Below are 27,165 nucleotides of genomic sequence, written 5' to 3' on the forward strand. Positions count from 1 at the left end.
CAGAACTTCGATACTTATTGACTTTCAACAGTTTCTCTTCTTTGTTACTCGTCGTTTTTCGGTTAAGCTCTGGATGATCGATCAGTCCAAAAACATATTGGCTTATAGCCAAAACTAACCTCGGCTTGCCGTTGTTGATAAAATGTGCACTCAGTTGTGCCTACATTATTGAAACAGCAAAAGGTTCTTAAGATTGTTTTGAATGGAAAGAAAGATTAGGCCGCTAAATTAAAAATATATATTGATGTAAATCATTGTATTCAATGTACTGCATAGAAAATGCGACCGGTTTTGAAGTAAACCATACCGTAAATATTATGAATATGACACGTTCTAATACTCTCTTATATATTTTAGGTAAATTTTTACTGTGACATGTAAAAAATCTTGCAATAAAAAAATGAAATAATTATTGTTTATTAAATTATTAGTACACACAGATATAGTGTCTATTTGCTAATATAAATGCTTGTTTTATAAGATAATTGTGCCTTTAATAATTATATATTTGTGACTTTTCCTCTTGTAAAATACCAACGCCTACACTAAGTTCATTTTGATTTATAACTACAATTACTTATTTACATTCTAGTAAATATGTACTGAAATTGTTTGTTTCATAGCTTTGAAGGATTAAGAGAATATTTTAGTAACAATGTTTGAATTATCTTAAGCGTTGACATAGTCATGATATGGCAGAACTAAAATATGAAACATCTATTTCAAGACTTTGGTAAAAATCTGTTGTAATTTAAAGTGTTTTACTGTCTAAAAAAATTAATATGTTACAAGTATATCATCATATACATATTATATTATAATTTATTACAATTTTTCATTCGACAATTTATTTATGAATGAAATATTTAGGTACAAATAAACTTTGTCAAGTCAATTTTGTCATAGTTATAAATTTAAAAAAAATCCCATATGTCGTCATAAATTTTGGAAAGTTAACAGAGAACATTAACTATGTGATAGTGAAATTACGAAAAAACTATCACGTTAATTAATAAAAGTTCGAGAGCACGGCAGTGCCTACGCTTTATATTATAAATATAGATACTACACCATTCAAACAAGGGTGAAACCCTGCGTCTAGTCATTTATTTGAAGTGACTGAAGTATAAAATCCTCATCAATATACAATAGTAAAAATGCACTGAAAATTGCGCTACGGCTCTATTGCACTATTAAAGAGTATTGTTGGAAAGCCATCATGCAATAAAAATAATGATACGCAATTAAACACAATGCGTTATTGTAGTACCACGATAATTTGTAATTATAAAAAATTAAATTTCTAAGAAAAAAAAAATTACAACAAGAAGCAAAATTAAATTAATGATTTGACATTTTAGTTGACTAAAAATACATGAGTACATAAATACTGCTACAGAAGAAGACATGAAAGAGATTATATTTATTATTAAAACATACAAAACGATTTTGAACACGAACGAAATTATAAGAGATTTTCCTTTTGAAGTAAGAAGAAATTACAAATGTTTTTTTCACTTCCGCTTTCATATGAACCTATACTTTACAGTAAACATACTTAAGGGACAAAAAATAATTTCTCATTTCTCATAAACGGAAGCACTGTTTAAACTGACTCAAACATTTTTCTTTCAGCAGTACAATATATAAATATTTATTTACATCTATATATCATTGAAATTATTACTGTGTTTAAAAAGTTGTTTATAAAAAAGAAGGAGTTAGGAGTAACTATTATTATTTCGGAAAATATATCTATTACATGTATAGATATATCCTTATGTTCTTATTGTAAAAAGAAATACATTTTAATAGATAACCTACGCAGTGACATCTATCGTGATAAAAGGTCTTTAAGATAAAAAGATTTTTCAAACCATTCTAATATATTATTATACTCTAACACAAACTCTTTCACTTAGCCGTATTAATATAGAATAAATAATTGTCTTTTTTTGTTCTCAAGCAACCGATTTCAATTTACATCGACAAGTATCTAATAAAATGAGAATATCATTAATGTAAACGAAGTCAAATTAATAAGCATCATAAAAGATAACTCTGAAACTACGTGTCACACCTCATTCAAATTTAAATGAGGCTTTGTGAAAAGCATCAGCTTTTAAATATAGAAAAAATCTTCATAATGGGAACTTCCCGTAAAAGTTATTTTTGTAATATAAAGAAAGTGTATTATGGTATAAGAAAAATACAGTTAATTAAAAAAAGTAAAACACTCTTGATAAAGTTGTTATTAACGACTAGCAGCTATTACAATTATTTTTACGAATCTCATCTTTTGTGGAAGTAGAAAAATATTTTTGAAATAATACCCGAGTTTCTGAAACATTCGACCAAATATCTCGCAGTAGAAATATCACTCCAAAATTTATTTCGTTATATATTACACATAATAGTAGTTTTACACAATAATTTCAGAAAGTATTTTAAAGTAAATTGTAGCTTTTATTGCAAATTTATACCACCTACATACAAAAAAATTAAACTTATAAACACAGATTTTTAAATCTAAACACATACTCCTTATATTAAAGGGTAACGTACAGAGCATATTTATTTAAAAAATAATAATTCCTGAAATTTGTAAACATAACCAGTAACCACGATAATTTAGCTTTTATTTAAAATATATATATATATATATATATATATATATATATATATATATATATATATATATATATTTCTATTCATCGAATATGCATGTTCTTAACATAATGGAAATCAAACGGTATGGATCAGCGTTAGAAGCAGGCCGACGATCTTCTAGGTAGCCCCGTTTATCTTCTGATACTTGGCGTGGAATACGAACGGCACAGCATCGATTTGCAACACCTGTCAATTCATTTGTAAATAAGTAAAATATTTTGAACTAAATAAAGAAAGTTATAAAAAACGTTTGATTTTCTTCGACTCATTCCAAATTAATGTTGCTTAAGCGTGCAAATTTGTTATTTAATCACAAGACTAAAAAATATATCAACTACGTTATTTATTGTACTAATGTTACCAAATTCTTGACACCTGTATCGTATTGGTTGGTATCATTCAATGCGCCCTTTGGCAAAAATTTTTAAAGGAATTTATTTTATGAAAAATAGGCAACAGTAATTTTTTAATAATATTATTTTATTAAAAATTTAGGAACCATTAAAGTCACTAATTAATTGAATTAGTTGTAACACAATTCTAATTGAAGTGAGTAGCACAGGTGTTCTATTAACACACTAATAAAAGTAATATTCAATATGAGAAAAAACAGGCATTTCCATTTAGCTTCTGTTACAGATATTTCGTACGTATAACATCATTCTGAATAATGTTGACGGGAATCAGTAGTCAAGAGAAGGTCTCCAAATATTTCATTAAAAAAATATTTATAAATAACATAACAATAGTTGTATTAGTTTTATTTTAATAACAGAAACGAGCGACGAGTATTCAAAAACTCTACACTTATTATTAAAATAGTTCACATAAACATGATACAAATGTGTATCACATCACATAACACGATGTGTATCATGTAGATAGACAGTGAGTTGGGCTGTTCTGACGCTGGCGGTTGCGGGTTCGATCCCCGCACATGACAATCATTTGTATTGGCCATACAGGTGTTTGTCGTGGTTTAGGTGTTTGTGCAGTCCTTGTGGGTCTCCTCACCGTACCTCGAAGAGCATGATAAGCCATCGATTCCGGTTGTTATCATGTACACCTGATAGCGATCGTTACGCTTATTAAGGAATATATCCACCAACCCGCATTGGAGCAGCGTGGTGGAGTAAGCTTCCTTCTCCTACATGGGGAAGGAAGCCTATGCCCAGTAGTGGGATATAATTTTTTATTTTATTTATTTATTTACTCTTTATTGTACTTTACGTAAATTTACTTTGAATCGCCCTCAGTATTAAGGTAATGTTTTTTAACTAATTTTTTGAATGTTGGGAGTGATTTGGCTTCTTTTATATATAATGGTAAATTATTCCATAGCCTAATTGCCCGAATGGTGAAAGACTGACTGTTTTTTTTATTTATGAAAAAGCAATTTTAACATTAGTTCAATCGAAGATCTTAGGGAAGAATGATCCACGAGAAATTCAAACTTATCTTTTAAATAAGACGGAGCCTTAGAGTCAAATAACGCACAGTACAGAAGAGATAAAGTATTCAGGTTTCGGCGAGAACGTATTGGAAGCCACTTGAGCTTGGAACGAAATTCAGAAACATGGTCATATTTGCGAAGGCAGAATATAAACCGTATAGCGAAATTTTGAAGACGCTCAAGATTATTAAGTTGGTCCTCTGTTAGATTAATATAGCTTATATTACAGGTTGAAGCGTGGGCTGATCAATAAAATTCGATATTACACACCCACATATTTCGTCAATTAAACACAGATAATATTTAAGGAATCACATATAGTCTAGAACTAAATTCTAAACAAAAAGAAACATAAAAACAGTCATTGTTTAAGCCATGTGAAAAACGGTAAACGTTGAGAATTTAATACAATTTACGTGGTATTATTTGTTTTGAAATAGTTTGTCACGCTTTTAGATATATGCTTAAAAGTTTTATTGTAATGCGATGAAGAGAACGGTATACAATTCAGTCGTATGTTTTATTTAGATATTAAACCGAGGAGGTTAAATAAAAGCATATTTTCAGTAGTTTCATAAAACTTTTGAAAATAATAATAATAATTTAATATGGATTTTGTAGTGTTAAAAACAGTACCCATGCATTCTTTATTCACGTTCTCTCCTCTACTCTGACAACTATCATCGAAAAGTTATCATGTCTTGGTAGCTATGAAAATTTATATAAAAACAGGAAAATGAATTAATTATAATAACTATTAAGATGCTACCTTAAAATGCTAACCTACATACTACAAGCGTTCCTGTGGTGTATTCGTGAAGTCTAAAATTATTTAATTGTTATTTTTATTTATTTAACAATTTTTATACGTACAGGATTATACACAATATTTTGTCATGGAGACTCACGTATAATGGGTGTGCTTATCCCTGTAAGAGATTTCTTCCAGCACACCCAAAAAGGAACGGTTACAGACAGAAATTAAAGTAGGTAGACGCACAAACGAAAATATTAAATCATTGATATATATATATATATATATATATATATACATACATATGCGCGCGCGCACACACACACGCACACACACACATATACGGACATGCACACGCGCAAACATATACTCACACAGAACATATACATATATACTCATACAAAAAATATATATATAGCTGACACACAAAATTTTTCTGTGTAAACTTTGGGGCGCGACTTTATACGTACGACTTTTCTTTTTCTATTTGATTGAAAACATAATGCTCCCAATTATCATTATAGAGTTAGCAGTAGGTATACATAAAATATTGAAAATGACCATTTTGATTAACAGCTGTTAATTTGCCAATATGACACAATAGTACTAGCTGCTAGTAGTAATAGCAATATCGCGACCTGAAATAATAGATGATAAACTTCATATGAAATTGGCAATGAATATACACTGCAGAAAATAATTTGTTCGTTTCAGCCTGTACCTAATATCCCACTGCTGGGTATAGGCCTCTTTCTTCATGTAAGAGAAGGATTGGAGCTTAATCCAACACGCTGCTCTACTGCGGATTGGCGGATATATTCCTAAATGAGAATCGATCGTTATCGTTCATTTATGATAACAACCGGGACCCAGAAATCAAAATATTATCCAAAGCACGGTGGAGAAATCCACAAGGAGAGACAACCAAACCAGAAAGAAATATCTGTTAATACAAATATCCATTCCGAGCGGAAGTCAAATTCTCAAATCGTCAATGTTTAGGCGTTGACGTGGCACACGCACCACTACATCAGAGCGATTGCAATATCTGTAATATTATCAATATATCACTACATAGTATAAAACAAAGTCGCTTTCTCTGTCTCTATGTCCCTATGTCCCTGTGCATGCTTAAATCCTTAAAACTACGCAACGGATTTTGATGCAGTTTTTTTTAATAGATAGAGTGATTGAAGAGGAAGGTTTATATGTATAATAACATCCATTAAATAGTGAAGAAATACTGTTATTTTTGAGGTTTCTAATGTGATATCGTAAATAATTACATTTTTTCCGCTTACATTGCAAACGCAGGGTAAACCCTAAGAGATTTATCAAAATAATGTACTAAGTATTGTACACATTGAAAAGGTTTACAGAAACTCTGCTATGGTATATGTCTATCTTTTATGGATATCCCAAAATAACATTTTTTGTCATTTACTTTTTACGACAAATAATGGCTAATTTTCGAAGCGATTTTAACCAATACAGCATTAATCCTTATCTAATTAAATACCTTAAATACATTTCTGATTTAATATAGTTCTATATGGCCCTTTACAGCATATAATTTAAATTAATATTTTCGAAGATATTACAGATTTAAAAATCGCGGGACGTAGCGTTTGCGAGCGGCGCGAGCGTGCCTATAAATAGCGCGTAGAAGGCCGCGGTTTTCCCTGTAGCACTTTGAATTTAGCAGCGATCGGATGCGTTTATTTTATGCGCGGGCAGTAATGAATAAATCAAAACTACTGGATCGATTTTAATTATTTTTTCAGTAAATGATATAGGCTATATATTTTATAGCCGTGCGAAGCCGGAGCGGGCCGCTAGTATAATATATTTTGTAAATATTATCAAAATTAGTTTTTTACTAGAAATGTTTTTTCTTTTTATTATTATTTCATTAGGGCTTCCCAAAGGTCTCGTGATGTAAGTAAAATATTTTATATCGACACATAATCAAGAGCATAAATCTACCAAACTATACTATATTCAATAATAAATGAATATAATTATATGAAAAAAAGCTTCTTAAATCTTTTAATGCTTTTTAAAATAAAAGTGACAAAAATAGACGGCCGACTGTTTAGTCACCCAGACAATACGGTATTTTATCAAATCTTTTTTCTATGTTGCACTCAAAACGAAAGCAACTGTTTAAAAAAGTTGTGCAGAAAAAACTTTTTAAATAAGTACAGGAGTTTTTGAGTTTATCCATTTCAAAGAAATAAAAAAAAAACAAATCTTTTTACTTAATAACATTAATATAAGTGTTGCTTTTGTAAATTATTTAACATCTTGTTTTAGCAATACAAATATACATTTATATTTTATTTATTTGTATACATTACCTGCAGTAAAGTCACGTATGTGTGGCATTCCATTCTTCCCTGTGAGCCGTCGTGCGTTGTCGGTGCCATTATTCGCATCATATTCATTGATATGAGCTCCGTGACGCCGAGCCAACTTATCTATCGCCCTTTCTATCACTCTACATGAAAGTAACAATATTGTATATTACATTTCAATAACTCGATACTTGGAAATATTTTTTATTGTTCAGCCAGCTAAAGAATGAAATTTGTTTGATATTTACATTTTGTTGAATTTCTGTAGAACAATTTTCAATATATTCAAATATCCTGCAAATTGGTATAACGTATGTAAATGAATGTTCAATATTTTGTAAAGTGAAATGATTGTTCCTTTGATTTTTTATGTGATGTATGCTCCACTTATACTACGTTATTAACATAACTCTGAGTAGTCAGACTTTATATCGATAAATCTTTTATTTCGTAAAAAATTTCTTCGTATTATATTAGTAATAATTACAATAATTAATCATACGCAAAATAATGAAAGGGATAATCTGTCGTGTAATGAAATAAACATGAAGGTTGCGATATAAACAGGTATGTGTAAATGAGTATAAGTGTTCCTTTATCATAACCGCGTGTTTCTTCATTATCATTAACAAATTGCCGTAATTTCACAATTAAATTACCGTTGGAAGTGTTATGATCGTCCACTGATTACAAAATATGTAAATGAATTAAAAATAAAAGCTTATAGAAAATAAAAAGTCAAATACTAAAAAAGAAAGTTGTTGCTTAAAAGCAAACGATACAATTATCGTCAATATAATAATTTCTAAAATTACGTCTCATCAATATAATAATTTCTAAAATTACGTCTCAATTGTAAACTAGACATATTCTCCTAAATACTTATATCCATAACAGGTTTCTCCTGTAATCAAGTTTATATATAATTTTATAGATCTGAAGCCATAACAGTACAAGCTAGCAGGCTTAATCCATACATAAAACAAATAAAAGGAGAACAAATGATAAATCGAGAATCAATATAACCGTTTTCAAAAGATTAGTTGGCTATTATTTTGATCTAAATCACAATCCCTAGAGCAGAGATTGCAATTAGTAATAAATTAATTCTTGTTTGTAACTAAAATATTGTCGATAAAATGGGCTTAAAAATAAATTTTGATATTTTATCACATTTGTGATAGAATGAACAAACGTATATATCAAATACGAACGACGACTGCTCTGGAGTAATGGTGCGTGTGCCGTATTTGCGGCGCCTAAACACCGACGGTCGCGGGTTCGATTCCCGCTCGGAGTGAATATTTGTATTTATACAAATATTTATTTCCGATCTGGTTGTTAATCCCTGTGGGTCTCCCCACCGTGTTTCGGAGAGCACGTCAAGCTATCGGTCCTGGTTGTTATCATGCACACCTGATAGCGATCGTTACATAATGACTTTATATGCAAAATATAGAAAAATAATAATTTTACTCACAAAATTCCGTCTTCTTCTCTCATATCCTTGGATGAAAAATAGATGAATGTACCGTTTCCTGGCCAGTCGGCTACCGGCTGTGGTTCAAATGAAGCAACAGTGCCGTATTCCTCAGCAAGCCTACTCAAAATGTAGCGAGCCATCCACAAATCATCAGCTGCTCTTAATCCTGGACATGGTCCAACCTATGAATTGATTTCAAAGTATCAGAAGGCAGAAATTTCAAACCATTGTCAACATTATTTTAATCTAATATTTGTATAACACAAAACTTGTGTAGCTAAACTAGATAGTATTTAAACACTAGCTGTGCCCGTGACTTCGTCCGCGTTGAATTTAACAAAAAAGTTTTTTTTTAATTTATTTTTTTATTGGGAAACAAACAAAATTAATAGTAAATTCATACTCAACATACCACTAACACATTTTTCAAACAAGTTTTCACTAATAATTATAACAATAATACATTTAGCAAAATAATTTGGAGAGAAATAACAAAAATTTTAAGGTATTTTAAAAATATAAAAGATACAAAACAAATACACCATAATATTATTTATTTCGATTAGCCAATTCAAAATTTACAAAAAAAAGACTAGCATGTAAATGAAAAGGACCTAGAAAAAAAATTATAATATTTCCATCAGCTTCAGTCGTACACTCCTCTTATAGATACTTGTTGAGCAGCTAAAAGGGTCAATGTTTGTAATTGTTGATTATAAAAGTTGAATGATCGATGTATAAAGGTGAGTTTTTTTGTAATTTCGTTTAACAAGAGGAGTATAGAACAAGTTTCAAAATTTTTTTTTTTATATTTTCTTATTTATTTATTACTTCTTGCATACATATAATCAAACACTTTTACATTGTAAAAAAAAGAAAAAAATGTGACGAATATAGAAATAATTGGTCTCTCTCGACTCTTCTGTGTGTTAGGGTTGCAACAGAACCTTTGTCTATGTGTGTGTGTGTTTGACTAATAGGTTGAAAATTTTGTCCAGTTTATTTTGCTTTGTTAGATGTTGCGGATTCCACAGAATAGAACCGTACTCAAAAACAAATCTTACATAGGCATTAAAAAGAAGTGTAATTGTAGAACTGTTTAAAGTCTTTGCTCACTCGTAGTATAAACCCTAGCATACGGTAAGCTTTGGATGTAACGTGATTAATATGTTCTTTAAAAGTTAACTTGCTGTTAAGTATGATTCCCAGGTCTCTTATATCTGTAACACGAGAAATTAATGTGGCGTCAAGTTGGTAATCAAATTTAATCAGTTTTGGACTTCTGGAAAAAATAATAACGTGGCATTTTTTAATATTCTAGCTCCAAGAAGCTATTTTTACAATAGTTGACAAAATTATCAAGATCCCTTTGTAAATCTAGACAGCCCGAGGTAAATTTAACTTCTTTGAATTTTTTTATATTATCTGCATATAACAATGTATCAGATTAGTAAACATAGCTAAAACATGATTGATAAATAAATTAAACAAAAGTGGAGAGCCAAATGGGAGCCTTGGGGCAAGCCTGAGGTAACCGGAAGAAATGTAGAACAGAATCCTTTTATAGTGACAGCTTGGCTACGGTCACGGAGGTAAGATATTATCCATCGTAGTAAGTCTCCATGCATGCCAATTTCTTTGAGTTTTCGTATCAAGACCGAGCGCCGTATCTTATCAAACGCTTTGGAGAAGTCTGTTTAGATAGCGTCTAAATGATTACCAGAATCCTTAGCTCAACGTGGTGAATGAATTTACAAATATTGCTTTCAGTAGATTTTTTTGTGACAAATCCGTGTTGGTGGCTAATAATTAAGAGTCTTAAAAATGGAAATAATATCATAAATTATATTTTTGAATAGTTTGGTAATGGTATTTATCTTGGAAATTGATCTATAATTCTTAATGTCATGCTTGTCACCACTTTAATAAATGGGAACTATATAAGATTTTTTCCAAATTTGAGGCATATTACCAGATTTGAAGGAAAAATTAAATAATATAGACAAAGGTAACGCAAGTGTGAAAGACAACAACGTTTAAGAAAAACTGGAGGTAAACCATCATGTCTATATTTAGACATATTAAATGTTATTTATTAAAATGGGACGATTTACCTTACCTTTACGAGGATCCGAGTATTTAGGCGTCGACTTATTTTGATCAACTAATTAATTTTAAAATGGAAAGTCCTGCATCAGCTAAAGACTTTCGACATTTTTGAGATAACAATTTTTCTGCAGTTATCGCTTTAAAAACTTTAAAAGCTTTAAATATTTGATTCCCAAATCCCACCAAAGTGTGGAACGCGTGGTGGTATCATATGCCATTGAATGCGATGATTTGCTAGTTCCACGGAATAGCATTATTCATAAGATTGCGATGATAGGAATTTGAACAATTCAAAGTTAAGCTTTGGCTCCAACAAAATTAGTGCCATTGTCAGTGTATATATTTGCAACTGGCCATATGCGTGAAATAAAGCGTTTGAACGCGTTAAAAAAAGAACTAGAAGTTAAATCAAGATCAAGTTTTATATGATCTGCCCTTATTACAAAAAAGAGAAACAGGTAAATATAAGCCTTTTGTCCTCTGCATCTACATAAAGTTATATTTATTGGGCCACAGTAATCGACTCTTGTATAAGTATAAGCACTTGAATAAGCACCAATATGGCAACAAATGCGATGATAATGATCGATCAAAAGGTAAATTAGATGATCTTTTTTGAGTAACAAAATTGAATGCTTAGCGTCAAAGACCAAGTATTACTATTTAAAATTATAAAAGTCATGTTGATTCGCCATATCTGCTCTCGAGATTATTTTTCCATTATCCACAAATTAGTTCTAGACGTAGAGAGACATTCTGCGTTCCTGCAACTAGAACTAATTTCGCACGAAATTTATTTATGAATAGAAGTTGTAATAAGTACAACAATCTGTTTCTGGACTGTGATATATTTCGGTCATTCTCCAATTCGGCGTTCTTTGCCTAATTACCGTAACGTTTTTTATTTTTCACTGATTTGACTTAAACACATTAAAATATGAAACAAATCAAAAATACGAATTCAATAATTAATTTGGTATGTAACAGTTAATTGTGGTTTTCTAGATAATGAGACTTAAAAAATTTATGAGTACGGTAATTAGAAAATTTTTATATTTAATGTAACGGTAATTAGAAAATATGCTGTGTGGTTACGGCAGTAAGAATATAGCCACTCCCTCTCTTCCCGCGAGTATCGTAAGAGGCGACTAAGGGATTACACAGTTCCACTACCACCCTGGAACTTGAAAGTGCCGACCGATGGCAGGATAATCATCCAACTACTGGTTTTGAAATACACAGGCCGAAGACGGGCAGCAGCGTCTTAGGTGCAACAAAGCCAGCCCTGCGGTCTCCAACCCGCCTGCCCAGCGTGGTGACTATGGGCAAGACAAGACAAGAGAAGACATGAGTTCACGCCACGTTTTTCTTGAAATATATTCTCTCTTGCCAGGACAAATGCGACTGATCTCATCTTGCTCTACAAAAATTTGGACGTCTTGTTTGGTTGTCTCTACAGTAGTCCCTATATTATTATTATGTAAATACTTTGGTTCTATTTCTTTATCATGACTTTGTTTTGGTTTTGGATGTAGCGTGTTTTATATTTCACTCTTAATGCTTGCTTCCTGTACTTTTCTTTTGCTCTTCTTAGCTCTATTGTTTTGTCTCAAATATGACATTTCTTTATTTGTTTTCTATACATGCCTTCTAAATAACAATAAGAGTGAGATTTTTTTACGTATCGGTTTCTCGCCAGTTATCTTTGAAGATGGTGAAGTTGGTGAAGTTGGTGTTGAACACAAGGAAGACGCTCGTTCCGTAATATTCACACTTGTATCTTTATTTTCGGTGAAATGCTCATTATTGATTAATAATAAAATAACATACTTTCAGTAGAAGATGATGACAGAGCACTAGATGGACGCGGCGTTGATGTGGTTAAAGAAGGTTTAAAATTTGGTGTCTTTTTGAAGGGAACTAATTCTTTTTCAAAAGAAGTCGACTGCAGAAAAATTTCGTCTTGCTGATTATCTTATTTTTTTGATTTGGGATTTTCGGGACAATTTTGTACTCTTTTAGTGTACTTTTTAGCGCAGCGAATATGATAAATCATTGAGATGTGGTGTGACAGAGTTTCAAGAGGATCTGTTATATTGTTATGAAGCACCTCTATATCCAAGGTCCCTTCTTCCTCGATTGTTTTCAATTTTCCCTTTTCCTTTTGTCTTTTATAGTAAGTTCTGAAATTTTCTCTACTTCTTTTTTGAGTTTTCTTCCGGCTTTTGGTGACATTTCGCAGATAGGCAGTATTTTTTTATTTTTTTTATTGTACCCTTCTTTCTCCTTTATTTTTTTTTTGATTGCTAATACAAAAAGGGGCATTTTTAATTCGTTCTTGGCGTTGTCGCGCGGCAAGCCTTCTATTTTCTTTAACTTCCTCTTTGGTCTTTTTGGGTTTTCCTATCCTATAAATTAAATAATTTGATGAATGGTCAGCATATAATATAGACATATTTACGGACAATGATAATAATAATCTACGAAAACCGCGGTAAACAAGTATTAAGTAATTATAAACATATGGTAATTGGTATACGGTAATTAGAAAACGATAAATTTTCACAAAAATGTTTAAAACCGACGCAGTATACAAATTCTAGCTTATTACAACGTACGGAGGCCAAAGTACTGTCTCCATTTACATGATCAACTTGGGTCTATCTTTAAAATCTAGTATTAAAATAAGAACAACGGTAATTAGAAAAGTTTTTAACCAAGGCTACGGTAATTATATACTCACGTGCTTCATTGGTGGTACACTAACATGAGAGTCATACAACTGCTGATGGACCTCGGCACACACTGAGGAGACGCGATGCGTACGGTAGTGATGTGCCAAATACTTTTATTTAGGGATGTGCACTCGAGAACAGCAGATGTTACGGTAATTAGAAGTTTCCATTGGACATACGATTACTTCATAATAATTATTTGTAGACTGGTTCTATTGAGTTGATATTTTGTTATGCGATACACGCTGCTTAATATCGTTTAAAACGTTGAATGGATCAAAGTAAATCTATACGCTATAAAAATTACAAGCAAGTTTTAAGATTAAGTTGGTGTACGGACACGTCACGGTAATTAGAGAACAGAGGTTTTTTGAACATAAGTTAAATTAATTTAGTCTTAATTACTTAAATCAGAAGCCAATATTTTTTTTACAGCTAGGTACGGATGCTATCTAAAATATATAAAAAAGTGCATGATTGAATATGATGATATTACGGTTTAAACAAGCCCGGACACGAAAAATTTGCTAATCGGAGAATGGCCGATTTAATCTTTCATTGACCAAATTTAATTCTCATATTATAATAATATATCAATCAAAAAGTAATCGTATCTGAAATTATTATTATACTTATTACCATCACTTTTTTAACATTTTTAATTTAAATTTTAAATTTTAGTTTACATTCTTACTGATCAATAAAATTGTTTGTATTTTTAATGTAATCTGTAAATTGAATAATTTCACACTCTCTCTAATCTCGTTGACTCATGTAACTCGCTTGGTTTTAAGGCGCATCTACGTCACGTACTTATTATGTATTATTAGTCATTGATGGTAAGAGATTACCGTAGCTTATAGACGCCTGCAACACCAGAAGCATTGCAAGCGCGTTGCCGACCCTATACCCAATCCCCCCCAGGAGCTCTAGTCACCTTACTCACCAACAGGAACACAATACTGCTTGAAAACAGTATTATTTAGCTGTGGTCTTCTGTAAGGTCTAGGAGTACCTACCCCAGTCGGGCTGCTCCATATTTTGAGCAGGAAATTCCTGCTGTGCCCTACCCCAGTTAAAGGGTTGTTCTAGGGTTGGCGGATATACTAATATAATTATGTAATAATTATATACACCAAAAATCGAAGTGCGAATAGAAGCCACAACCCTGATACCGGTCTCAAACAACCTCTATAATAAATAATACATATATTAATGATATATGGAAATAGTACCTTAGTCGGTGACGAATTTACCTGAAAATTCCACTGAGAAGGTGTTGTTCCAGGGTTAATACCGTTAATCCGCACGCCCGCATAAAGACAACACCTACGAACATAAAAAAAAAATTATAGACTTTTGTTTTTTTAGTAAAAACATATACAATATACTATTGAGATAGGGTATGGCAAGATATATCATGCTCAAAATCTGAAACAGCTCGTCTGGGGAAGTACTTAAACCTTACAGAAGATTAACACACACAGCTAAAATAATAACATTATTCTTAAGTAGAATTGTGTTCTGTGGTAAGAAAGGTGACGGGCGCCGAGAGCGCTCTATCGTCAGCGTGGAAGAAGGGTAAAAGAGCATAGCTTACTATGTACCTATTCTAACTTCTAAACGAAAAAGCCACGTGCCGTGATTAGATTGCTATTTAAATGGATACAATATTAGTCCTTGTCAACATAAATACGAAATATACCAAAAATATTTCATGCTACTTGTATTATTATAATTTTATACCGTATAATTTTCTATCCTAGAATTAGTACAAAATAATGTGCACGAAATAATATGTCGTCTCGGGCTTCAAATCGATGATGGGACTGCGACAACCCCTTGCACCGCGGTTCTCGTTTTCGCTAAGATCATTATAATTATACTATCCATGCGTACCCGGAATTGGTCGCTAGTAAATAATAAATGCCAAACGTAATCGCTACTTTGATCGTGTTACGTAGACTGTCTCTCGTACCATAATTATGGTAGTAGATAATAGTATTCGACCAAAATTGATTACCTTTCTTGACTTATATATAAGATTTATGATTTCTTAGATTTCAGCCTCCTAAAGACTATCAAAAATTAAAAACTGAATATAAAGTCCCATTGGACTATTACTTATTACCTATATTCAACATAACAAACGTTATAAGAATCCCTTATTTAACAAAGCGTTTCTGCAATATTACATACGACTTGCAATATTGGTATTGATATAGATACAGCAAATACAAATACCGGAGCACTAAACTCGGAAACTAATGACTTTAGTCTTGCAGTGTGTGTACATTCGAAACAATGCCGAACATTAGACAAACGAAAGTGTCAATTTCTAAAGGAAGATTTATCGGCGAATAATTGAAATCTATATTTGTGGGTTAGTTACCATTTATATTTACTTTATCACTTATAAACTATGTAATAAACTTTAATTTTAAATTTAATGTTTAAACTTAAAGAATTTTGACAAAATACGTATAAAGATTGAACCAGAATATGAACTTTATAGTAAGTGAAAATGAAATGGGCAGGTATAGATACTGAACTACAAAAGGTCAAAGGGCATCTTTACCACTAAAACAATGACATGGGTACAATGGGTTTCAACTAAGTAGATAATATCCGAAACCGATGTTATTTCCACATTCTTCTCATGTGGTGTGAAAAATGCTGGCAAACTAAATAATGACGCGTTTGATTAACATTGTAGTAAAGCAAAGAAAAACTTGAGATGCTTCCATTACTTATAATTTTGATAACGCATTAGTGTAAGTCACAGAAACTAGCTGATGCTAGTGGCTGTGAGTTTGGTCCTCGAATATCATCTCTTTTCCTCATCTCTTTACATTCAGCTTAAGGTGAACGGTGTTAAAACGCTTCTATACACTACGAGCTTAAAGTCATTTAAGTCTAAATTAAGGACTAATATGTCTGTAAATACTGAACTCTTAAACCAAATCCATTGAAATATTTACAGAACTATCTTTAAATTACATCCTTTCTAACATATTAATAAATCTCTCCATTTGTTGTATCAAACCCAAATAGTAAATAAAACAAATATACAAATACTAAGATATTAGGGCGTAACATAAAATCAATAGAAATATTAGTATTATTTTTATAAAAAAAAACATTAGAACAATGCTTGCGAAAAGCTCAAGTTTATTTATATCTGACCTACACACAGTTCATGGTTAATTTACTCGAGAAACTTCATAAATCTCCCTAATAAATTAAAATAGCGAAGCGCTGCGTGTTCGCGCAGTTATTAGTAATAGCTTTGAATATATTTATCTACTTTTTATATCGTTGTGTAATTAACTAATGTATGCTAATATTTGTTAATATAACCTTGTTTTGGCAACAAAGTATAATTTTTTCAATTAAAGAATATCTAGAAACCAAATCCTATAAAACACATACACACACATACCCACACATACCCACACATACACACACATATATATAATAAAATTATCTTTAGCGCGTAAAATACGAAACATAAAAGAAAAAAACGAACCACTAAAGTCGATCAACTTGATATTTTTAAAGTAATACTCTTAGGTTTTATGGTTTCTGGTATAATTTTTCATCTCGAATCCTAGTTAATTTCATTAAAGAATATAACTGCCTTCTCTATCTGTTGATGAGTTTTACTGGTGTAAAAAATGTTAATTATTCAAAATAAGTGATTTAACTTTAAATTGAACCTTCGCGCAATCACGGTATGAAAATACCTAAACGCTTTTAAACGATTCAAGGTTAAATCGTAATTAGAACATTTCAGTTTAAAATGAATGAATGAAATGAATTTATTTATTTTTTGCTATTTTTTATACTGTTGTGTACTTATGGAGTGTCTATTTTTAATATTAAAATAAGCGCTTTTTACTAAATTCATATGTATGTATACACGGTACATATACCAAAATAACATTTTTTACAATTTTTGTCTGTCTGTTTGTCTGTTTGTTCCAGCTAATCTCTGAAAAGGCTGGACCGATTTTGACGGGACTTTCATTGGCAGATAGCTGATGTAATAAGGAGTAACTTAGGGTAACTAACTAACTTACTTTTATTTTAGATTTTTTTTAATAACTGAAAACTGAACAATTATTATAATTTGTTAAATTACACGCGGACGAAGTCGCAGGCACAGCTAGTATTTAAATAAATTAATAAACTTGAAATATGAATAAACATTTTTATAACTAACAATTTAATAATGATTTTCGTACCACCATTTTTTGTGAATATATACTCGTAATTTTTTTATTTCATTATTTGAAATAAAGTATTTTTAGTTCTAGAACATCTATTTTATTTATTAAAAACTAGCGACCTCTGTCCGTCTATATTTTTTTAAACGGTAAGTAATCAACAACATATCATATACCTATAATAAATATACATAAACCTATATCATAAACCTTCTCCAAAACATGCATCTTATGGTATAAACATTATTCCGATCGGTTCAGTAGTTTTCGCAGTACCTATAGCCGAACAAAAAAAAGGCTCTTTATTTATTAGTCATTAAAATTTAATCACTGTTCATTATTTGATAAAATTATTACGTTCCTATCTACACGTAATTATGAATTTCATGGAAGAAAAGTAAAACTAAAACGTTTTTGCTATCCTTCTACTGAAGTATGTATCATACTGTTGGGTATTTCCTGTACTGTTGGCCTTTTTTTATGGAAATGAAGGCCTCTCTGCTCCGATTCTGGTTGGCACCTATTCATCTCAGAAATTCTTCTAAAATATACATTGTTGAGAACGTAGAACATTTTAAAGGCAAAATTAAAGAATTAAAAACTCGGCGTTGCTTAGGCTCATATTTCCTCGAAGAAGCTACAATTTAAAGCCTAACATAAAATTTAAACAGTAAATGTGGTATTTTTATAATATTGTGGTTCTAGTTTTCTGAAATAATATATTACCTGTAGAAAGCCTCCATTAGGTCTCGAGCAACTATTTTGTTAGCACCAATGGCACAATAGTAAGGACCAGGGGGAGCGGGAAAGCCTCCAGGTGGCCACCCAAGTGGTCTTCCATCAGTTGTCGTTAAAAAGAACTCCTGGTTGAAGCCAAACCATGGCTCTTCTACTTCGGCTTTTTCGCACACCAATGTGCAATTTTTTCGATGATTCGATGCTGTGGAAAAATAAATTAAAACAGACGTGATTTCCTGATTTTCGTATCCACATAATATATTTAGGTTACAGATACATTTCACTTTTTGATTCTAAGACTAGTAAAGAAACGAACGATAATGATATAAAACGTAGACGGAGAATTATTAAATAATTGTTAAAATGATATAGGACGATTTCCTTTCTAACAAGAGTAGGTTTATATTGTATTTATTGTATGAAGTATTTCTATGTAGCGGAGTATAATAAGGGAAGTTTGGGTTGTTGCGTAGGTAACGTTAATAATACCCCCTTTGTTGTTGCTATGCTTTAGATATACCGGAACAATAAATTAAGTAAACTTATTGAGTTGTATTGATATATATATATATATATATATTTAGGCACTCTGTCAAATATTATTTCGGATATATTAAAGTTTTGCTATCATAAGCAGGTTTATATAATTAAACAACTGATATGAATAGAAAATATGTCTTGTGCGTAATCAATAACAAAAATGAACACATAATATCGAATTTAGAAGGTAAATAAAAAATTCTGCATTGTTAACTGTTATCTTTTTTCAACTTTTAAGTTTTTCGGTTTTACAAAAATTTTCCTAAGCAGGTTTTAGATTCAATATTCAGCCGATATTAATATGTTACGTTACAATAGTAACGGATCCTTATTCGAAATACAATAATAACCCGATTTTGCACACCTACAAACCTCTGCTCTTGTACGTCCTAAGATTGACTGATAGAGAATGCTTTTAGCATTAAGCCCGTCTTTTGTACAATTCTTTAATGTATTGTGCAATAAATTATTAATAAATAAATAAATAACAAAAAAAATCAATCTAAACTTTCATCAACGTAACTGCATTGAAATCTCATCGCGCAGACGTGGATTTGTTTGAAAGAGAGAGAAAAGAAGTTTTGTGGATTAAATTTAAGAGATAAACTAGATTTGATTTGATTAATATCAAGTTAAAACAACAATTTTTCATAAATTGTAAGCTTTTAAACTAAATTTTGTTATTAATTAGGGAACCAGTGTGCTAATGATCGATATAACGGTTGTGGTTATTTTTTATTTAATGTGTTATATAATCTAACTATCCTCAACAGACTTCTTCTAAAACTAAATATTCTCTATATGTCTTACTTCTAAAACTAAATATTCTAAAAAAAGTGAAATTATAATTTTCACAGATACAGATGCTTGAATTATTTCTTGGTAATTGTTTTTTTTTTAACGTGTATTACGGATCTCTTTTCTCTTCTTTGATACGAATTAACCACCGAACGCCTAACTTGATGAATATCAGTGTAACCCGATCAATAGCTAACAGAAAAATAGCTAACAGAGGGGAATATCCTCAGCTTGAAAAACAGACAAAATGTTATCTGTAAATTGATTTTTACAAAGGAATTTGAAAGAGCAGGTGCTTAGGAACTTCTCAACCTTGTTCCTAATTCGCTTTTCTACTGCAGTATGACGAGATACTATGAGAGATGGCGTCCTCGTGTGGTCGATATTCGTCCCACGCATGGAAGACCTTGAAAACATTCATATTCTGCACGGCTTCTAACGTAACTTTTCTCGAATAAAAGAATAAACGCTACTTTTCTAAACAAGCACTAATAAACACACTTAATGTGAATTACATTTTACTTACTCGGCGTTTTTTGTATTGATTGTGTTTAATTAATTTGTAAAATAATTATAAAATATTAATATACAAAACAAAGTCGGGTTTGTTCGAACACTTATAACAGGAGAACGGCTGGACCGCATAATATACAAAAACATAAAAATATAGGAAACGGAAGAAAAAAGGGAAAAGTGATCCTGGGGTTTTTTTGCAAAATCCAAACACGAATAATATATAACGTTAACGTCTGCGGGGCACATGTGCTTTGACGTTAGTGCCTATCCAACCCGTTAAAATTGTCTTTGCGTCGTCATTTACATAGTACCTAAATATATTAAGGTATATAAATTTAACTAGAAACCAATTGTTTATATATTATAAATCAGAATATAGCATAAATTAAACATTTTTTAAGCGAACAGAAAACAATATTTTCGTATCGTTATCTAAAAGTATGGATTTATTAAAATGTTTTATAATATGTAACAAAATCGTAACTAGCCGATGTCTCTATTTGGGTGAAATATTAAAGAATTAAAATTTTGTCGCCGAAAAATACTATTATATCTTATATTAAACTTAAAATCGGATAGGTATTTTATGTCGATTCGCCAATCTCCTATAGCTGCAATTACCTACTAAATAAATATATTTATATCTTATTCTAAATTACAAGTGTCTCAAAATGTGGACCAAAAACTTCAAATATACAGTTTAGACAAAAACCATGTTGAATTACCAGCTAAAAAGTATAAAAATTACATATTCAGTCATATTACATATTTATATTTAAGATTAAATAACTGAATAATACTTACCAGTTGGCTGATAATTGTGTTGATAAGTATCTGCCAAAACCAATATATGGCTTCCACGTCGAAACGGATCATTATAAATCACTTGAGGGAATATGTACGTATCAGAATTGTCAGGAGTGGCTTGCGAGGTATTGCTCCCATCAAAATACCAAATTGGTAGGTCTACAATATAAAAACATTAATTTACTTAAAATTGTAGGGGTTTTTTGTAATTTACATAGCAGGTGGCATATTTAAGCTAACATTAAAGTTATTTACTAAATTAAGCCGGAGTTTTTCCAAATAAGACTTTATTTTACTACTTCAATTGGAACTAGAACCAATACAGGATGAATTAAAAAAAGTTTTCATATTAATAAGTTAGAATTTTCAGCTAATTAACGTATTTTTTTTCACGAATGATGATATCGTTACTAAAAGTAGTTTTAAAAGTATTTGAATCTAAGTCGCCTCTTACGACACCCACGGGGAGAGAGGCAGTAGTTATATTCTTTACTGCCGTAACCACACAGCAAATTTTCTTTTATACAACCCTAATCATTATTCTGACAATAATGAACACAAAAAAATAAGAATTATCTAATTGGAAAGTTATTCAGAATTTATGCGCGTATATACATTTTGGATTTTATATATATATATGTAGTTGATTTTAGCTTAGAAAAGTTACCCATATAAAAGTATCTACTATTTGTCTACATGGGTCTCGTTAGAAGTTAATACATAGTTACTAAAGTTTGTCTATCGTCCTTTTCTCAGTTCCATTACTAGGACATTTTATTAGCTCACTTAATTTTAGATACTTCCTCCGTAGTTTTAATATGGATCTTCGCCTTAGATTGTAAAGGTTAATTTATGGAATAAATGCTCTCTCAAATGCTTTCAAAGTTTTAAATATAAATTGTTTCTATCAATTGTTACCTTAGAATTACCGAAATCGCTCATTTGCAATAAGGCCGCCTTTTGAACTTATTTCCTGTTTGTTTTTTGTAATGTTGCTCATTCTTGATACACACAATAAAGAGTTTTTATTATTATAATAATTACCTTCTAAGTAAGGTAATTTACAAAACACTAGTTTATTTTAAAAAATCAGGTTCAGCAGTAATGTTAAGAGTTTTAAGATTAATGATAGTTAAAATCTAATTAAGCATCACTTAGTGCTAATCTCTTAAGTTTATTTTAAGTACATCTCTTACTGGAAAGCTTCGCAATACAACGGAAGGAAATCTACATCAGTGATATTGTACAGAGAAGTTATTTATTTTTCTTATTATCAGGAAATAGAGACTTTATGCAATTGAAGAAGATTCAAACGTTTTTATTTATTATTTCTTTAAACTAGATATTAATTAAGTTGTTCCAACATTTTATTTCTTATTTTTATAAATATATTGAAACATTTTCCGTTTATAATAAATTTCTGAAATATCAAACCGTTACAGCTGCGTTCTTGCGTACGGTAACATACGAAAAAATATCATAAGTAAGTTTTGGTGAAATGAAATGAAATGAAAACATTTATTTCGTCATGAGGTGATAAACACACTTAACGAAAGTCAAAATAATGTCATTTACAAAAATAATAATACAAATTAATTAAAAAAAAAACTCGACAATAATAAAAGAAAATTAAGGTAGCAAAAAAATCAAACAATAACATAAAAATTTATATCTTAACATTGGGTACATTACAAACTTAGGTTACCCAGTGTTATGTGCAACCTTAACTTAGTCAAAATAATCAAAATATAAGTTACTTTAAATTTCTAATTTCTCGGTAGACATTACCTTTCTATTTTGTCCTCAGCTTTATTAAATATTACAATAAATAAGATAAAGTAATGTCCCTAGTGTAGGCCGAGAGAAAAAAAAGCCGGAGAAAAAAAAATTCTCGGTACTCTTTTAAAAATTTAAAGTCACAAGACAAAAAGTAACAGTATGACCATGAAATTATCAGGACAAACACGAAACAGCCAATTGTGTGTGTCGAAACCACCACATGTCGCCTGCTCACAATATTTTAACTATATCTATTTACAGATTGAGATCAAAGACATAGCCTGGTTGAGCTTTATTAAATCCCATGCCTTTTCATCATTAAGATATTAATTGATGTTATAATAGGCTTTACTACATAAATTTTAGTAATTTTTTTAAACTTCAGTAAAGGCGGAGATTGAAGCGCAGCCGGAATCTTATTTTATAATAAGATAGACATTCCTATAAAGGAACTACTTTTTTTCCTGAGCCTGCATTTAGGAAATATTAATTTGTGGTCGTTCTTGAGTGTTACATCATGTAAGGCATGTCAATAAATGCCTATTTTTCCGTATGTACATTATATTTTCATAAATACGAGTATACTGCGATGCAAAGGTCAGGATGTTGATTTCTTTAAATTTCTCTTTCAGAGATTCTTTACATCCCATTTTGTAAATGTCTAACGGATAGCCCTTTTCTGCAGAATAAAAATGATATATAATAATATCAGCCGCATTGCCCCGTAGCAAAATGCCATAGCACATTATACTATGGAAGTAGCTGAAGTAAACTAATCTAGCTGTATCGACATCTGTTCCTCCTTATTCTTTTAACCGCTTATGCTGCAGAACTCAGTCTATCCGTCAATTGACAGATATGGGGTCCCCACTGCAACTTAGAATCAATGGTGGTTCCTTGAAAAACGGTTGAGTTAACTAAGTTCAATTTATCACCATTGAGTTTTCGATGCATATCAATTTGTTTTAGATTTACAATTAGTTTTTTTTTACTATTGAGAAGTAAGTTATTCAAACTAAACCAGTGAACCAGTTCAGAGAGAGCATTGTTTACTTCGTCATAGTTGGTTTCTTGTCTACGTAATTTAAATATTAATGAAGTATCATCAGCAAACAATATAATCTCATGCTTCTTTCTCTACTAAATACGGCAGGTCGTTTATGTATATTAAAAACAAAAATGGACCAAGAATTGAGCCTGGTGGGACTCCCATCTGTATATGAGACTCAGACAACTTAGTACCATTTACTTCAACCCTCTGAGTTCAATCACAAAGATAAGAAACCAGAAGTTTTAGTGCGGTATTTTGAATGCCATAGTGACTGAGTTTCCTCATTAATATGTTATGATGAACACAGTCAAATTAGCCTTTAAAAAATCACAAAATACACCTAAATTATCACGCGACTCCTCCCAAGCATTGACTATCGAAGTAAAAAGCTTGACACCGGCATCAGTTGTTGAGTGTCATTTAGTGAAACCGAACTGTTTGTTATGTAAAAGATTATTTCTGAAATGGTTTAAAAGCTGACCGAGAATCACTTTTTCAAATATTTTACTACAAGCAGGTAGAATAGAAATGGGCCTGTAATTTATTGGATCTGTATGACAACAATCATGTGCTTCATAAGAATCAGGAAACTCATCACTTATAATACATTCATTAAATTTAATCGCTAAGTTGGGTGTTATGATATCAACAATTGTACCAATAATTTTAACAGATATACCCTAAAGGTCAGCGATATTTTTAATTTCTAAAGTTTTAAATGTCTTAACAATTTCATTAGCATCTATGGGTTTAAAAATAAAATCACCTTTGCACGCATTTACATTTTGTTTAAGCAACGATTCAGCGACTTCGGGCGATAATATAAGCGCCTTAGTTGTCGAAAGTGGAATGTCAGCAAAGTGTTTTTCCAAAGCAGTTGCCACTTGATTAACCGCTTTAATAGAGTGATTGTCAATGATTAGTTCACTGACACCATTACGTTCTTTTGATTTTCCAGTTTCGGCATTTATAATATTCCAAGTCATTTTAATTTTGTTTTTACTAGACTTAATTTTATTTCTAATGAATATTGAATTAGCCGCGGCACAAACAAGTTTAGAAAAATTTGAATATTTTCTGATATAATTACACAAAACAATGTTTGTATTATACGATTTCTCGTGTCGATCATATAATTTTTGCCTACTTTTATAGATTCCCAGAGTCGCCCAATCATTGACTGACTTACAATACTTAGAGAGATTATTTTTTTGGTATAAATACAGTCTTGAACACACTGTTTATATGACCGCATAAAACTCCATATTTATCATTAACACCACCTATTGATGGTATATCTATTTGATTTTTATAGTATTTCTAAATCTCTCCATACGTTTAACATTCACTGGAATAACAACTTGTGTTAAGGTCGCACAATATTTTGTCTAAAATCAAATCTGTTTTTGATTAGAAATATTTTCTACTAATAGCTTCCACTAAATTATAAATAATTTTTAATCAAAATAAATGATCTCAAGTAGAATCAAAATATAAGGAGAGTAATATTTAACTTATATATGATTTCAGATAGAAAAAGAAAACAATTAATATACGAATAAAATTGGTTTATTGTATTCAGATTTTATACAAACTAGTACAATATATACGAGTAAGTGTGAATTACATACCTCTTTAATTTTAGTTTCAAAAAAAAAACGCTACAACTTCGTAAGTATCAATAAACTCAAACTTTTTCAGGATTATATCATAAATTTCAGAAAGGATCTAAAGGGATATTATTTAACACATTATTTTATATCTAATATATAAAATTCTCGTGTCGCGGTGTTTGTAGTTAAACTTCTCCGAAACGGCTTGACCGATTCTCATGAAATTGAGGGGGGGGGTTGAGAAGGTTAATAGAATATATGGCACAACAACATTTGCGGGGTCAGCTAGTATATATATAGAATCTGACGGAAACGGCTCCAACGATTTTCATAAAATTTTGTATGCAAAAGATTTCAGGGGAGATAAATAAATCTAGCTAGGATTAATTTTTAGGAAATGTCGTTTTATCCCAGTTTGACAATGAAAATAAGACTACAATATTTTTAGAATACGAAGATAAATTTTGCACTTGTCAATAAAGTTGTAATAGCTCAGGTGGGAAATCGGCCGGTCGCGATTTTTTCTTTTTTTCTAATTGCACTCCTTATTTTTTATTTAAATAGCCAGTTCTTATTTTTTATTATTATGTTAGTGAAATCGAAAAATATTATTTTTATATTTTATCATTATTATTTTTTAATGATTTTTTTTTATTTTTGATTTTTTATATCTACTTATATTTTTTATTATTGTTGGTAAAAAAATACTATTCATATTTTAAAAATATGTAATTCGTATTTAAATATGATTTCCAAAAAACACGATTTACTAAAAATACCGAGCTAAGCTCGGTCACTCAGGTACTGTTAATATTAAAATAAGTATAATTTGTGTTTTTTCTCAAAATAAGATACTTACTTACCTTGCAGCTTTAAAGTGGTAATTTACCTAACAAGCTTTGTATTCCTTTAAGACGATATTACTGGAACACGTTACCTTTATTTGTTTTGGGCACAAAATCGAAAGTTCTATCTTTTGAGCGTAAATTGATTCCAGATCCGTCGACCCAAACATAAGCCGCGAGAATAGATTCACAGGGTATTTCTAGATCTTCATACTTGCGCATCGCCGCTTTGTTTAGTGCAATAGGGACAGAGTTCATGTTGACACCTTCAACATTATTAATTTACTGTTTACATTGAACTAATAATAATTTATAAGAAATCAAATCTATAACGCAATAATAATGTAACATATAATATATTTATTTAAAAAATATTTGTACAAATGTATAACAACTTAGTATAGGTAATGAAGATATAATATACAAATTTTCAACTAAATGTTCTGTTTTCAGTCTATTTATTTATTTATTTTATAGATATCCACAGAATACATATAACACATCATATCGAGCCATTATTAAATTGTTATCTAATATGTATTCCATTACGGAGTACACAACATTGTACAATATGTTATTATACAATACACACGTTACATTACATTGTACAATATATTTAAAATTATTTTGCATCGAAATTCAAGAGTAAATGTCTTTGAAATCTTTCAAAGCCAACGGATTTTCGAGT

General features: G+C 30.6%; 1 protein-coding gene across 1 annotated transcript; it reads right to left on the reverse strand.

The window, feature by feature from the left end:
* Nucleotides 1–2,707: 2,707 nt before the first annotated feature.
* Nucleotides 2,708–26,735, reverse strand: LOC123654667 (glutamine synthetase 2 cytoplasmic-like). Its single transcript, XM_045590558.1, has 7 exons — nucleotides 26,570–26,735; nucleotides 21,187–21,348; nucleotides 18,517–18,730; nucleotides 14,818–14,890; nucleotides 8,715–8,899; nucleotides 7,238–7,377; nucleotides 2,708–2,856 (listed from the first exon to the last, which is right to left on the reverse strand). Exons 1-7 carry the CDS (start codon nucleotides 26,733–26,735, stop codon nucleotides 2,708–2,710), a joined length of 1,089 nt encoding a protein of 362 aa, XP_045446514.1.
* Nucleotides 26,736–27,165: the final 430 nt, after the last annotated feature.

Source organism: Melitaea cinxia, chromosome 6, assembly GCF_905220565.1.
Source record: "Melitaea cinxia chromosome 6, ilMelCinx1.1, whole genome shotgun sequence".
NCBI classification, from domain to species: Eukaryota; Metazoa; Arthropoda; class Insecta; order Lepidoptera; family Nymphalidae; genus Melitaea; species Melitaea cinxia.